Source organism: Amblyomma maculatum, chromosome 2 (assembly GCF_055883805.1).
Source record: "Amblyomma maculatum isolate TAMU_Amacu chromosome 2, ASM5588380v1, whole genome shotgun sequence".
Lineage (NCBI taxonomy): Eukaryota > Metazoa > Arthropoda > Arachnida > Ixodida > Ixodidae > Amblyomma > Amblyomma maculatum.
Genome location: NC_139345.1, coordinates 81114688 through 81127925, shown reverse-complemented (window position 1 = coordinate 81127925; position 13238 = coordinate 81114688). Strand labels below are relative to the sequence as shown.

General features: G+C 42.0%; 1 protein-coding gene across 1 annotated transcript in view; it reads right to left on the bottom strand.

Moving 5' to 3' along the window:
• The window catches only part of LOC146199121 (putative chitinase 10), a 35759-nt gene that overhangs the window by 8350 nt on the left and 14171 nt on the right, over nucleotides 1-13238 (bottom strand). Inside the window, exons 8-13 of the mRNA XM_084592046.1 lie at nucleotides 12080-12380; nucleotides 10349-10621; nucleotides 8618-8871; nucleotides 7206-7309; nucleotides 5527-5644; nucleotides 4215-4409 (exon numbers count right to left, since the gene is read on the bottom strand). Of these exons, the coding sequence (XP_084448172.1) occupies nucleotides 4215-4409; nucleotides 5527-5644; nucleotides 7206-7309; nucleotides 8618-8871; nucleotides 10349-10621; nucleotides 12080-12380 (1245 nt within the window). The remainder of the gene's footprint in view (nucleotides 1-4214; nucleotides 4410-5526; nucleotides 5645-7205; nucleotides 7310-8617; nucleotides 8872-10348; nucleotides 10622-12079; nucleotides 12381-13238) is intronic.

The following is a 13238-nucleotide window of genomic DNA, read 5'->3' as shown; positions in this document are numbered from 1 at the left end:
CGTTTCATATTCTGTTTTCATTATGACTTGAGGAGAAGCACAAGGAAAATTTCAAAGTAAGTTATAAACTTATTTTTCGTGAGTGGGCGTGAGAACAGCATCAGGATGCGGCTTCCTAATCCGCTCTGCTTCTTCGTCCAGGTTACGGCATGGTCTACCTTTAGCACCGCGCCGCTGTCGTCATCTGCTTGTGACATCAGCAAGTTGCCCTGCCACCTAAACAAGATGTTTGGATCCACGCGCCTACTAGACAAGCACCTTGTCATGGCCGTCCCTGAGTCAAATGAAAGAAGCGGATCAACTGCGACATCATCTTCTGCTGCATATATGAAGAGCTGGCAGAACCATGGCGCCCTTAGTGGGCGTGAGAACAGCATCAGGATGCGGCTTCCTAATCCGCTCTGCTTCTTCGTCCAGATTAGTCCTGTTACTTCCCTGTACGCTAAAAAATCAAATGATGTATGCCTGTTACCGTTCCCACGCCCGGGAGTCTTACTTTCTGAGTTGATTGAGTACTGTGATATCGCAAACCAACTGCTGGTGTTGTCTGGGGATGTCGAGCTCAATCCTGGGCCTAACACGAGGGCCCAGACACAGGGCCCTCTGCCTGGCGCCCAGTCTAATCAGTTGGAAGATATATTTGTAATGTTAGAAGCTGTAAACAAGCGCACTCCGGAAATCCAGCTGGACCAAGCGGCTTTTATAAAGTCCGTTGATGAACTTAAAAAGTCCCAGCTGAAATTGGAAGAAACTTTGACAGACGTGAACAAAAGACTAACGGAAGTTGAGCGCAAAACGGTTGCCGTTGGTGTAGTCGAGAGGGAAGTACAGCCTTTTCAGCAGTTAATTGACCACATTTCAAGTGAAAACGCCCAGCTGCACGCACGCCTGGCTGAGCTCGAAGACAGGCCGCGACGCGAAAACCTTCTATTCTACGGTATATCAGACACGAAGTCAGAGTCCTGGGCTCAGTCAGAAGAAAAACTACTTAGTGTTCTTTCATCCTGCTTGGCAATTCCGTTCTCCGAAATTTTGATCGGAAGAGCACACTGGCTCGGCGGTTTTGCTTCAGATAAATGCAGACCGATTATTGCCAAATTCTCATCTTTCAAGACGAAACAGAAAATACTGGTCAATAGTTCCAAGCTCAAGGACAAAACAATTACGCTTAGTGAGGACTATTCTCCCGCCACTCGTCACGCCAGGAAAAAACTGGTCGAATTTGGCAAAACCCAGCCCTTAACATTCAAGCTTCGTTTCAGTGAGCTCTTCATAAATAACAAGTGCTACGCTTACAACAACACTGACGATTCCGTCCATGAAATCCGGAGCCCTTTCCCGTTACCGACCGAACGTTCTGAGGATTCTATGGATGAAACCCATAGTGCCTCTGGGCCACCGATAGATACTCTAACTGAATAGTATTGCGCGAGGGGCAGTGGAATGAAGTCCCCGGTCATTACCCCCCTTTCATTTTTATTCACAAATATTCGTAGTTTAATACCTAAACGCGATGATCTTTGTTCTGTTATCGATGCTTGCGATGATGACATCGTATGCCTCACTGAAACTTGGCTATCGGCAAAGATAGATAGCAGCGAGCTACTTACCTGTAAGAAGCGCTACAGCATTTATCGGTGCGATAGGGAGTCTAGATGTGGCGGAGGAGTGCTTGTAGCTGTTACAGATACTGCTATGTCTTTCCCGATCCACTTTGTAAACGCGTTAGAACTTGTGCTGGTCGAAATTCGCACGTGCTCTAAAAAATTGATATTCGGCGCTTGCTATCGTTCGCCGTCTCCTTCCCCCACCTTTGTTAATGAACTTCATGACGTCATCCATATGATTACAGTCCGTTATCCGAACAGTCCATTCATTTTAATGGGTGATTTTAATTTCCCCAACATAGTGTGGTCTAATGTGCGTTCTTCTTATTGTGATCCCTTTTCAAGTGAATGTAACATATTTCTAAATCTCTGCAGTGATTTCAACTTGTTCCAGCTTGTAATGCAGGCAACTCGATTTTCGCCTACTACTTCTAATATCCTCGACTTGGTGCTCACCACGACGCCTGATCTTTTCCAGCCCATATCTTACTTGCCAGGGTTAAGTGATCACCTTCTGCTTCATTTTTTGTTGACCTGCACTGTTCCCCATCAACGTAACCACAGAAAGCACATCCATAATTACAAGAAGGCTGACTTTGATGCCATTAACCATGAACTCTGTTATTCTAGATGATTACTTACCAAGCTTTCACGATCGTTGGGTGAATACAAACTGGAGCTTGTTTAAAGAAAAAGTTGCTGCGCTCACTTTAAAATATGTTCCACGCTTAGTCATCACCTCTAATCGACAATCACCATGGTTCACACAATCGTTAAAACGGCTTTGCAATAAGAAGAAACGCATTTTCCGCTGTGCAAAACTAACCGGTTCCCAAGAACGTTGTACTGCTTATCAGGCCGCTGCCCTTGAATATAAAACTGCACTCAAGCACACCAAGGATGTATTTTTCAATGACACATTACCTTCCCTCTTAATCAATAACCCTAGGCAATTTTGGAGCTTAGTTAACAAAAACGACACTTTATCCATCAGCCTTAAAGACTCTAGTGACGAACTAATCCACCCAAATGAGTGTGCAAATGTCCTTAATAGTGTATTCGTTTCAGCGTTTTCTAAATATGTGCGTTCTGAAACCCCTGCATATACCAGTGCTGACTTTTTGTCAATGGATTCTATTGTCTTTGATTCTGTTGGTGTGGAAAAAATAATCGAAAAACAAAACATTTCTTCATCATGTGGTGTTGATAATATTAATTCCAAGTTCTTGATTAAAACCAAAGTGTACAGCGCATTAATACTATCTAACCTATTTCAGCAATCGCTTCAAACAGCCTGCATACCGGGGAACTGGAAGGTCGGGAAAGTGATTCCGTTGCATAAGTCCGGAGATAAACATTCCCCACATAATTATTGACCAATCTCACTAACAAGCATTCCGTGTAAAATCATGGAGCATGTTATTTACTCTCACCTTGCATCATTCCTTGATTCTAATAATTTTTTTACTGACAGTCAACATAGGTTTAGAAAGTTGTTTTCTTGTGAAACGCAGCTTTTAACCTTCACGCATGATCTAAATTCATTCCTTGACAGGGGTTCCGTTGTCGACTGCATATTTCTTGATTTTTCAATGGCTTTTGATAAGGCCTCTCATCAACTGCTTTTTCTGAAACTAAGTAAACTTAACCTTGACCCTAACGTTCTCAGGTGGCGGAATTCTTTTCTTACAGGTCGTTCACAGTTTGTCACTGCTAATAACACATCATCCTTCACTTCTCCAGTTAGATCAGGCGTGCCACAAGGCTCTGTGCTAGGGCCTCTTCTTTTTCTTATATATATCAATATATATCTATGAACAGTGGAAAACCGTTCACAAGCATGACTCTATGTGGAAGACAGATGCGTTGACTCAAAAGAGACACAGCGACAGCGTAGAGAAGCTCAAGATACTGCAAAAATGCTGCAAAGGTGTGAGGCGAAGGCAGCTGCGCTCGGTGCTAAGAAAACCTTTTGTTTTGGTATTACGTATATATATACAGCAATGCAAACTCGGCAGTTCTTGTGGCTTTGCAACGAGAGCATCCAAATACTTGTGGTCATTGTAGGTACATTTGCAGTTAAACTACAACGAAAAAAAAATAATAAGTTATGCTTTCGCGCTCTCACGCTAAAGCAGTATTATGTGTCTCCTTGGCATTTTATTGGTGATTCGTTGTTAGTGTTCCCCCGGTGCATAATCTATCCACCCTGCATAGTTTAATGTTTTCCTTAGGGTCTCTTTAGCACACATTTCTTTATTTTTTCCCAAACTACATCTACATAAATTGAACTTGGTACCAAAACAAGCCAAGGTGTAATATACGGGAATTTCAGTACAAAAAGTTTCGTTCGGAATGGTTTCATCAAGGACTTCTTTTATAGCTGTAAAGCAGAATTTACTATCTGGAAACTGCTCTACACGTTGCTCTACAAATGCTCTACAAATGAGCCGTTGTCACGCAGTTATGAGACAAGGGAGCATGTCTGTAATACGTTCTGTCACTGCCATATTCCCAAATTGTTGCTCTCCCGCATATTCTGCCATAGACTGAAGATATTTTAGCTTTCAGTTTTGCCGCCTCTAGTCAAGTTATACTACCGCTCACCTCAACGTAATCAAAGTAACCCTCCGTCTTTGTCAAGTTTCCGGCGTAGCCTAGTGGGTGCTTCTGGTTGAGTTTGGCGCTGACTCCGTTGTACATCCGGTCGTTGAGCGTGAAGCTGCGGCCGTACGTGGCGATTCCGGGCACCATCTTGAATCTGGGTACACCCGCATCACTCCACCGGCCGAGGCAGGATTCCTGGGTAAGTCACGAAGCAGCAAAAGTGTACAACCGCGTCGCACGAGATGATAACAATCTGTGCATCTACTGTGTAAATTTTATATGCTGCAGTCTGCGTGCACAAATTGCATAGATCCAAAAATTACATCAACAACACTCTTTTAGTTCATTCCGGAATAATAGCCTTACGCTTTCGTAAATTCACTAAACAAAGATCGTAATCGCCCTACCACTGAAAAAGTTCGATAGTGGCTTAATGTTGACTATCCTCAGTTCCTAAAGCATATACGCTGCTAATTTTCTTTTCACGTGCATATTTAGCACACATGAAGTCGAAAATAAGCCGTGGTTTATAATAGCGCGCACCTTGATGTTGTCTGTACAGCTTGATTGACGCACGAAGTAACTAGAAAACCTCTCATCTTAATACTGGTTATTTCTTTTTAAACAGCTATAACACACATTGCGCTTTTACCTAACACTCGATGGGCCCTGGAGCCGGAATCGAAAGTAAGAAAACTTTAGGAATTTTTACATAAGCAGAGTGTTACCAAGGGGCTGTTTAAAATCACAAAAGAACAGCATCTGGGTACCACATGAACTGGTGGGCGAGTTGGTCTGACATAATAAACTCGAGGCTAGTAATCCGGGTACCATCAGCGGCACAGCTTTAAAGTATCTGCGGACGAATTTTTTTAGCGACTGTCGCAAAATCTTGCGCGCGATTCAGATTTTCCGTCTTGTATTTTTTTTTTTTGCCTGCTATCGAAGCATTACCACCGCAGTCATGAACATATCCTCATCAGAGCGCACATGAACAAGTTGATGCAGCGTGCAGATTGCAGTGCGTCTCTAAAAAGACGCACGTGCTCTCACATGCAATACTCGCGTGTGTTATAAAAGTAGAAAAGATGAAATTCCTCAACACACTTCATTCCAGCAGCTGAAAAAAATCTAGTAAATTTCAATTAAGTCTTCTGCAGTCTTATACGTTGCAGCTCCTCTGCACGTAGAAGTATAAAGTGTCATGATTTCTAAATTGACATGCATTCCCTAATTGATTTTTAGAGGGAAGCAGTACCTTTGAGTGATAAAAGTAACAATGCATACTTTCGTTATTCTGCCCGTGTCTTACTGAGTCAATAGAGGTCTTCCTACTGCCTTCGTAGAAATAAAGCCCGCTGGTGAGTTTCGTCTTGGACAAGTCGTCTAGCTTGTAGTCAAACGTCATCAGGAACAAGTAGTCCAGGTGTCTGCAATGACCAGCGAATTACCCTGTAAGATTGAAATCAGTTCAAACCAGAAGGGAGTAAAAGGTTGCCTGTTTCACATGTTTTAGGCGGGGAGCTACCTTTGCGATACAAAACCATGCTTTGCAAATATATTTGAATAACGATTTTGTACGGCGTCTGAAACCTCGGAGGTTTTCTTCGACATTTATTTGCTGCCTATTACTGGCAAGCAGAGGTGACGATAACATGTTACAAGTAACAGAGTTATCAATGCAGCGTTACTTTTTCGTTAACTGAGTAACTTACTCGTTACCCTTACCGAACTGTAACAGATAACATGCGTCAACATTTTGGGTAAACTGCGTTGTCATGTTACTAGTTACATTCTAATGAAACTGCTAACCCTCTCGCCTTTTTTTTTTTTGAAAAAAAGCTCAGAGCACCAAAATGATGTTGCTAATGAACAAAATGTACAGGTGTTCTTGATGACCGCGCCAGAAAACACCTGCCTTTGACGACGCACCGAACTAAAAAAAAAATAAGACAGAATAATCATAAAGCCGGAAACACGTGCACGAACACTCATTCACACACTTTCCTGTTGCTTAAATTTAACAGCAAGTTGTAGTTATGCGAAAGTTGTCATTGTAACACTCTAGCTCTGCTTACTGAATTCGTTTTCAAGATAAATTTTGGTTGTTTCTATCTGCAACGCCCGCTACTTTCGTGGTTGTTGCATTCCTTAGCGAATAAGTCTGACCTTGAACACCTTCACAATAACACTAACATTTGTACAGTAAGTATGCAAGTTCAAGTATAAAAAAAATGATCGCCTGCGCAAATGTACTTTTTCCGGAAAATCATTTTGGAACTTCACATTTTTCAGATGTAAAGCAAATTTGTTGAAACTCCAGCGATATTTCTTTACGAAGTTAGGGTCGACGATGAAGTGTAAAGGGAAGAGAGTTTATGTTTAACGTCACATTCACAAAATGGCTTCACCATGTGCGGCATAGAAGCCATCACATGAATCTGTACAGGCAACTTTTAGGCACCATAACACATATAAGCTCCGGCAGATTTGTACGAAGAATTCTGGTTAAATCCGGATTTCGGGTAAATAAATCGCTCTTGAGCTTATATATTTTATGTGAAATATGAGCTTTATAATATTTTTACCATGGGTTCCTGCAACCAATATGCACAGAATAGAATCTATGGTCATGAAACAACGGAAACGTTGCGGGGGGTACTTTTTTCGGCAACGGAATACACGTTACCTTTTTTGTAGCTAAAGTAGGGTGGTAATCCTTTCTTTATTTTTGCGTAACGAGTAACGGATTTCGTTGCTTCTCTTTGGCAACGCCTAAGACACTGCCTCTAAGGGCATTTATCACCTTGGTCATCAAATGTGGTAATAACACAAAAAGGATGACATTTATGCATGTCACGAGAAAAGAAATAAATGGCCCAAGCTCAAAAATCTAAAGCTTCATAGCTCTACTTAACCTTATCGAGATTAAATGCATTTTTACGTATCGTGAACAAAATACCGGTTCTAAATGCCACAGCAGCACAATACCTGGCAAATTCTTGCTTTGGTATCCGATCACATTTAGGATTTTGGCATGCAGGAAGTTGGGCTGTAATGTACCAGTTTCTGTCGGCAAACTTCAACCGGAGCTTCTGCGCGAAGAGACACGAAAGCAAAACTTTTTTTAGCACTCTTTAAGAAGCTGGCCATTCCAAACCTTGTTCCTCGCGAGCCGATAACAACAGTAAATATAAGACAAAGAATTCCAAAAGAATCGATTCCCCGTGCTTCAATACCATAGAACCCGACTGTTTCTCATCACCCCGCTTGCAAACTCATTTGTGTTGTATAGTATACGTGGTTGCAATACCAGCTAACAATGCACATAATAACACCGCGATAATTTGTACCCACTTTTTGGCTCGTGATGCTAGAAACTGAGCGTTGAATGCTTCGTTAACCTGACGTTATTTTAGTCAACCATGTCGAGCCACAAATCGGAAATAACAAAACTATCAGGCAACTCTTGCACTATATCAGCGAAGCGGTGGCAGTAAGGCGCTAGTAGTGCGCTGTGAAAAGAGTGCAAATAAAGACATTCATCAACAAAGTGCATGATCTCCTGTCCTTCCCTCTAGAGCTTACACTTGCATGGACCATAATATGGGTAAACATTTTAAAGTTTAGATATTTTTCTTAAATGATTGGCCGGTGCTTCGGTGCGGTCTTTTCAGGTGAATCATACAGCACGGCGGACAAAGTATACGAAACAGAACCCAGTATCTGGGCTGTTAATGACCTAAACCAAATAAATTAGCTTCCACATTATTATTTCTTCAGTTTTTCGAATTGAATATGTGGTTGGATATATGGAGAGTCAAAAACTACGCTTTCATATCTGGTTGAGTTGGCTTTCCCGCATTGCACCTATATAGAACGCAATTATTTCCACTTCAAATCTCACATATGCAAAATGAGATCTTGCATTCAATGTCAAAAGAATGTGACATGATTTCGGTGGCAGCGCTCTGCGATGGTACGAGTTTAGCTAAGTGCAGCACAGATATTGTAACACAGTAAGGTTTCAAGTGCCTATATTGAACGTCTGAAATCAAATTGCTGAATAAAAAACCAATAAATAGATTAAAATTCGAAGTTTTTGGTTTACAATATGGAAATATATTCAATCCACTAAATAGCTATTTTCAATGATAATGGATGCCTTGATCTACAATGAATCTGCACCGACAAATCTTTCACAGCTCTCAGAATAAAAACATTTCAACGGTAAAAAAACACCTCGTAACGATACTTGCACTAAGCATAAGTGGGACATCATGAGAGTGTCAAATCTGCCGTCAATATTTAAGTTACGGTCCGAGGTGCTTTCGCCTCACTTCGTCTCCACATTTCCGCTGAACTGCCTCAGTGTGAACAAATTCGTAAGGTCATTCGCTTGCCTTGATGAAGTGAAGAATCTTGGGAACATCCTTGTCGTTGCAAATAGAAGGTCCAGGACCCTCTAAATGGAAATTGATGCCATCCAAGCCAAACGAGTTGATCCAGGAGAAGATCGTGTCAACTAGGTGTGTCTCGTCCTTGTCTGAGTGCAGCCGATTCAGTAGGCTGTTCACGTGCGCACCGCCTCCAAAGCTGAAGAGGACCTTCAGTTTCTTGTTGTCGTGTTTAAGGTGTGCCAACTCCTTCAATATGTCTACACCGGAGAAGAACAAGGGTTAGTACGTCCTTACTGTGAATCATTTTAAGCAGTGCCTAAGACTAGTCTTGAGCCTATATAGTTAAAAGAGGGCTATGTTCTCGTACTTTAAGTTGAGCAGAAAGAGTAATTGTTCCTTTTCAAAACTTAATGAGGACTAGCGACGTAACATGATCGAAGATTTTTTGTGTCATCAACCAGGAACACTGCCATCATTCATTCATGACTATTGTTTCTTGTACAGGGTAAAATCTAATTACTGCACTTATCCAACACTAAATAACTTTACAGCGACACCTAATTACCCAACCTGTTGACAACGCAATATGATTAGTTGCCGTCGATATCTTTACATCCAGTTTCGACCCTTTCTTTAGCGTCTGTGTTTCCGAACCCCTATATGTTCATCCGAAGAAAATGTTAATTATCAAACTCCATTAAAATGATTAAAGAACAGCAACTTGTAATTGGCAATATATTTGGCCTACAATTATGTCTGAGTGGGATGGCAATGACGGAGCTGAAGCACGAAACCCTCTTTATGTAGAAGATACACGCTTACAATGGAATTCGTATTTCGAACCATACCTGGAATCCAATCTCCGCCATAAAAGTGAAACCCTAATGAATCATTTCGGTTATGTTCAATGACAACGGCGAATATAATTGATGTTCAATCGAAGAAATATCTCGAATATCCAGTCCTCCATTGTCTCCGACTTTGAAGTCAATGTAAAAATTAAAAGAAACAAACACGACGCAAAATTTCTTTTGCCACTTCAAGTCACATCTTCGATTCCATTGCTTTTTTTTTTCTAACTATAACCAACTTTCAAATCTACGCTACTGCTGTCCGATGCGATCCAAATATGCAAGCACTAATCAAATTTGGAGCATTCCACTGAGCTCTCACTTCCTTTCCTCGGTACTGCCATTGTCAGGAAAAAGTCACGACTTTGGGAAGTCAGTGCAACAAAACGCGTGGATGGACTGCCTACGACACGGCGGCTGCCTACTTTACCGTCGTTCCGCCCAATCTGGCCCACATACTCGGTCTATTCCCCTAAAGTTCATCGCACAACCCCGGACCAAATTCTTCACTAAGACAGAATTCGGGCCAAGACGAATGAGAGCCTGTCCCTTGATGTGACGTAAGTTGGGGTCTGTTTATTGAGGCATCTGTTAGTCCCACGACCAGGAGGACGTGTTGTGGGATTGCTTGTGTGCGTCTTGTCTTAAATCGTTTTGCCTAATCTCGCGATATCAACCTACCGCTTTCCGCATTTCGGAAACCAGTAGGTATATAATGCAAAGGAAGTGCGCCCTTTTTGTTAGAAAATCAATCTAAACATTCCTTGTAATTGTTTATAAGACTTTTTTGTTGCGAAAGCAACACTAGGGGCCGCAGCTATGCCGTGAAGAGGCGTAAAGTAAAGTAAAAAAAAGGTAAAGTAAAAAAACGAAACCAGAGCACCTCTTTCGTCTTTCTGTCCCCTCTTGCGGAACAGGAACTCGCCAGTCTTGTTGTCCGTCTCAAGGTATGAGTAGACGACGTGTGTGCATTTATCGACAGGCACGGCGCTCGCCTTGAATCGCCACGTTCCCCGCCGCTCAAAGCCAGCGGCGCGCACAAAGCACACCAGGGGCGCCACGTCGTGGCGTCGGGAGTCGATGCGCCGGTTCTCATCTTTCGCCAGCTTGTCGTCGGCTGCGTCTTCTCTCACAATCTCCAAAGGACTTTCTAGAGCTGCAATACGGCCGAGAGGTTGTCTAGTAGCTAGGGAGACGTCTCTCAGGCATTTATAAGTGGTAAACATTCTGCCGAAATACTTGCAAAGCTTTAGTAATGGTTTTACTGTCGAGCGTATTCGTGGCTCGCCGCGCATAGGTGCTCTTTTCGCAACAACAAAAAATATATGTAACCTATAAAAATTATGCTATTCATCCAACAATGCGCATCGTTACCTCTGAGCACACTTTTCGAAATGTGTCAACAGACTCTTTCTAATAGCATGGGGTTCTCGAATTTATCGCAGGCTATTCTATTTGCAAAGTGGCGCCATTATTATTGTACAATGAACACTTTCCAAGTGGTGATGGCGATGACTATATTGTTCCAGGGCGGCAAGCCGATGAACACAGGAGAACGGAGAATATGGCTGATCATTGTGAGATGGTTTAATGAATCGTGGCGGGCCTAGCGCGAGCGCTCCTTCTCGTGCCGCTGCCCACTCCTTCCTCGTCCGTAACAGTATTGATCGCCAAGTAATACTAATTTGGTAATCTTAAAGCCAGTGATTCATCAGTCCGCCTTTGTGTTTACGGCTACAAGGGCCAGTACGTGCCATTTTTCAGAGTTATAAAGTGAGCTTAAGGAAGCTAAAGAGTGAAAGGGGAGCCCGTTAAAGCTTTGCAGATTTACATTTTGCAATAATCTACTGTGTTTTTTTTTTTTAAGTAAACTTACGTGTGCGACTTTGAAAAATGGGCTTAATAAGCTTAAATCCTGCCTAGCTTCGCTAAACAATCAATTAGTGAGGCTTCAGTGTTTGATTGACTGCTGAAGTAAAATATTAGGGGGACACCTAAGCTCCACCAATAAGAGTATGACGCGATAGCGTTGCACACGCACGGACTGCCTTAACTTTCTTTAAATTTAGTTATTTTCGTTTACGTTTATATATTATACGCCTCTACTTAGCTTCAGCAAACATTGTCATTCCATTATGAGCAGTTTCACACATCGGAAAGCATCTTTTTGTTGTTCATTTTTCAAATACGTTATTGGCCAGTTACACTTTAAAGTTTCTCGATTACAATTGTTAAGCAATGACCAGCTTTTTCCTTCTTTGTTATCCTTAAGTAATTCTTTATGCAAACAATACAATGATCTCATTAACTGGTTAGCGTCTATTACACACAAATCAATCATAAATCACTAGAACCACAATTTACCATGATAAGATTTTTTTTTTTACGCAGCCCTCGATTATTTTCAACACGTGCTGCTGACTACTACGCAGACGGCTTTTCGAAACAAACCAGCTATATAAGCTATCGCTTAAAATCTCAGCCACTGTGCGCTAAGCGAATTGCCAAAACCTTCAATGGCATAACTTTTATGCTCAGCGTTTCTGCTCTTTGTTTCTGTTTGACTGTGCGTGAACGATGACATTGGGAAGAGAGCAGTGGACAGTGAACTCACGGTCGGTTTCCATTTCATCGTCCATTTCATCGTCCATCAGCGTTTCCTTCGTCTTCTCCCAGTTGGCCTTCACGTCTCCACCTTTGAGACCGCCTCCTTTTACACCACCTCCTTTGACACCAGTATTCTTGGTTCCGGCGCGTATCCCTAGTTCGTGCCTTCGCGAAGGTTTGAGAGACTTGCGCTTTGATTCGACGACACCGACGCGAGAGCCGATGACAAAGGCCGCCACAAGCATTATTGCCACCAATTGTGGTGATACCATGGTGCCCTGCAAATCATGTTCCTTGAGACTGGCTTCCTTGTGAAATCGTCACGAGAACAATTTACATATTATTCTTCCTAGAAAAATACCTTATTTGCATTTTCTTGTCAGCATGTTTTTCAGTCTAATGTCAGCGCGTTGGTTTCAAGCACATCATAATGATTCGTCACATAGGCAGAGCATAAGCGGTAGCTGATATCAAACTTAACGCAATAGATATTTCATCACTCTTCGGCACACTTCGTACTAACTTGTAATCGGATCTCAATAATTCAATCGTAAACCTTGAACACTTGGACGACGTATGGAAGTGCTTGCTGAGCTCTCGTCCAATCTGATATCACTGGATATCATAAAAGCTATGTTGCGGCTTTTCTTTCCTTTTTCTCCCGCAAAGTGAAAACAAAATGCTCCAAAGTGTCTGGCCACCTTTTAGAGGGAGAACAAATATTTACGTGCAATAGATTATCGAAGCAAGAACTTTCAAGACACCATAGGACATGACTGGCCAAGGCTCACAATTTAAAACAGATTCATTTCGTAGTGCCTGCAAAATGACACGCAAATCAGATCCCAAAGGCTTACCGTGTGGAATCATAGTTATTAAGCGTTGAGTGCGTGGTATGTACAAAAGGCATAAGTATAGCTAGCCTCCTTTAGGGATAGAACTCATTACATACAAATAACTTCTCTGATATACGTCTAGCATTTTGCCGGTACACGCTGCTCAAAGGCATTTAAATAGGAAGTTATGAGGGCTGGTTTTTCCACTACTCGAAAAGCGTAGCACCAATAACAGCTGCAGTCGCAACCAAGTGAAATGCGCTAAAAAAAAAAACACTCTTCCATCTCCATCGCAAAGTAGAATTATTTACCTGAAACGGATTATTTGGA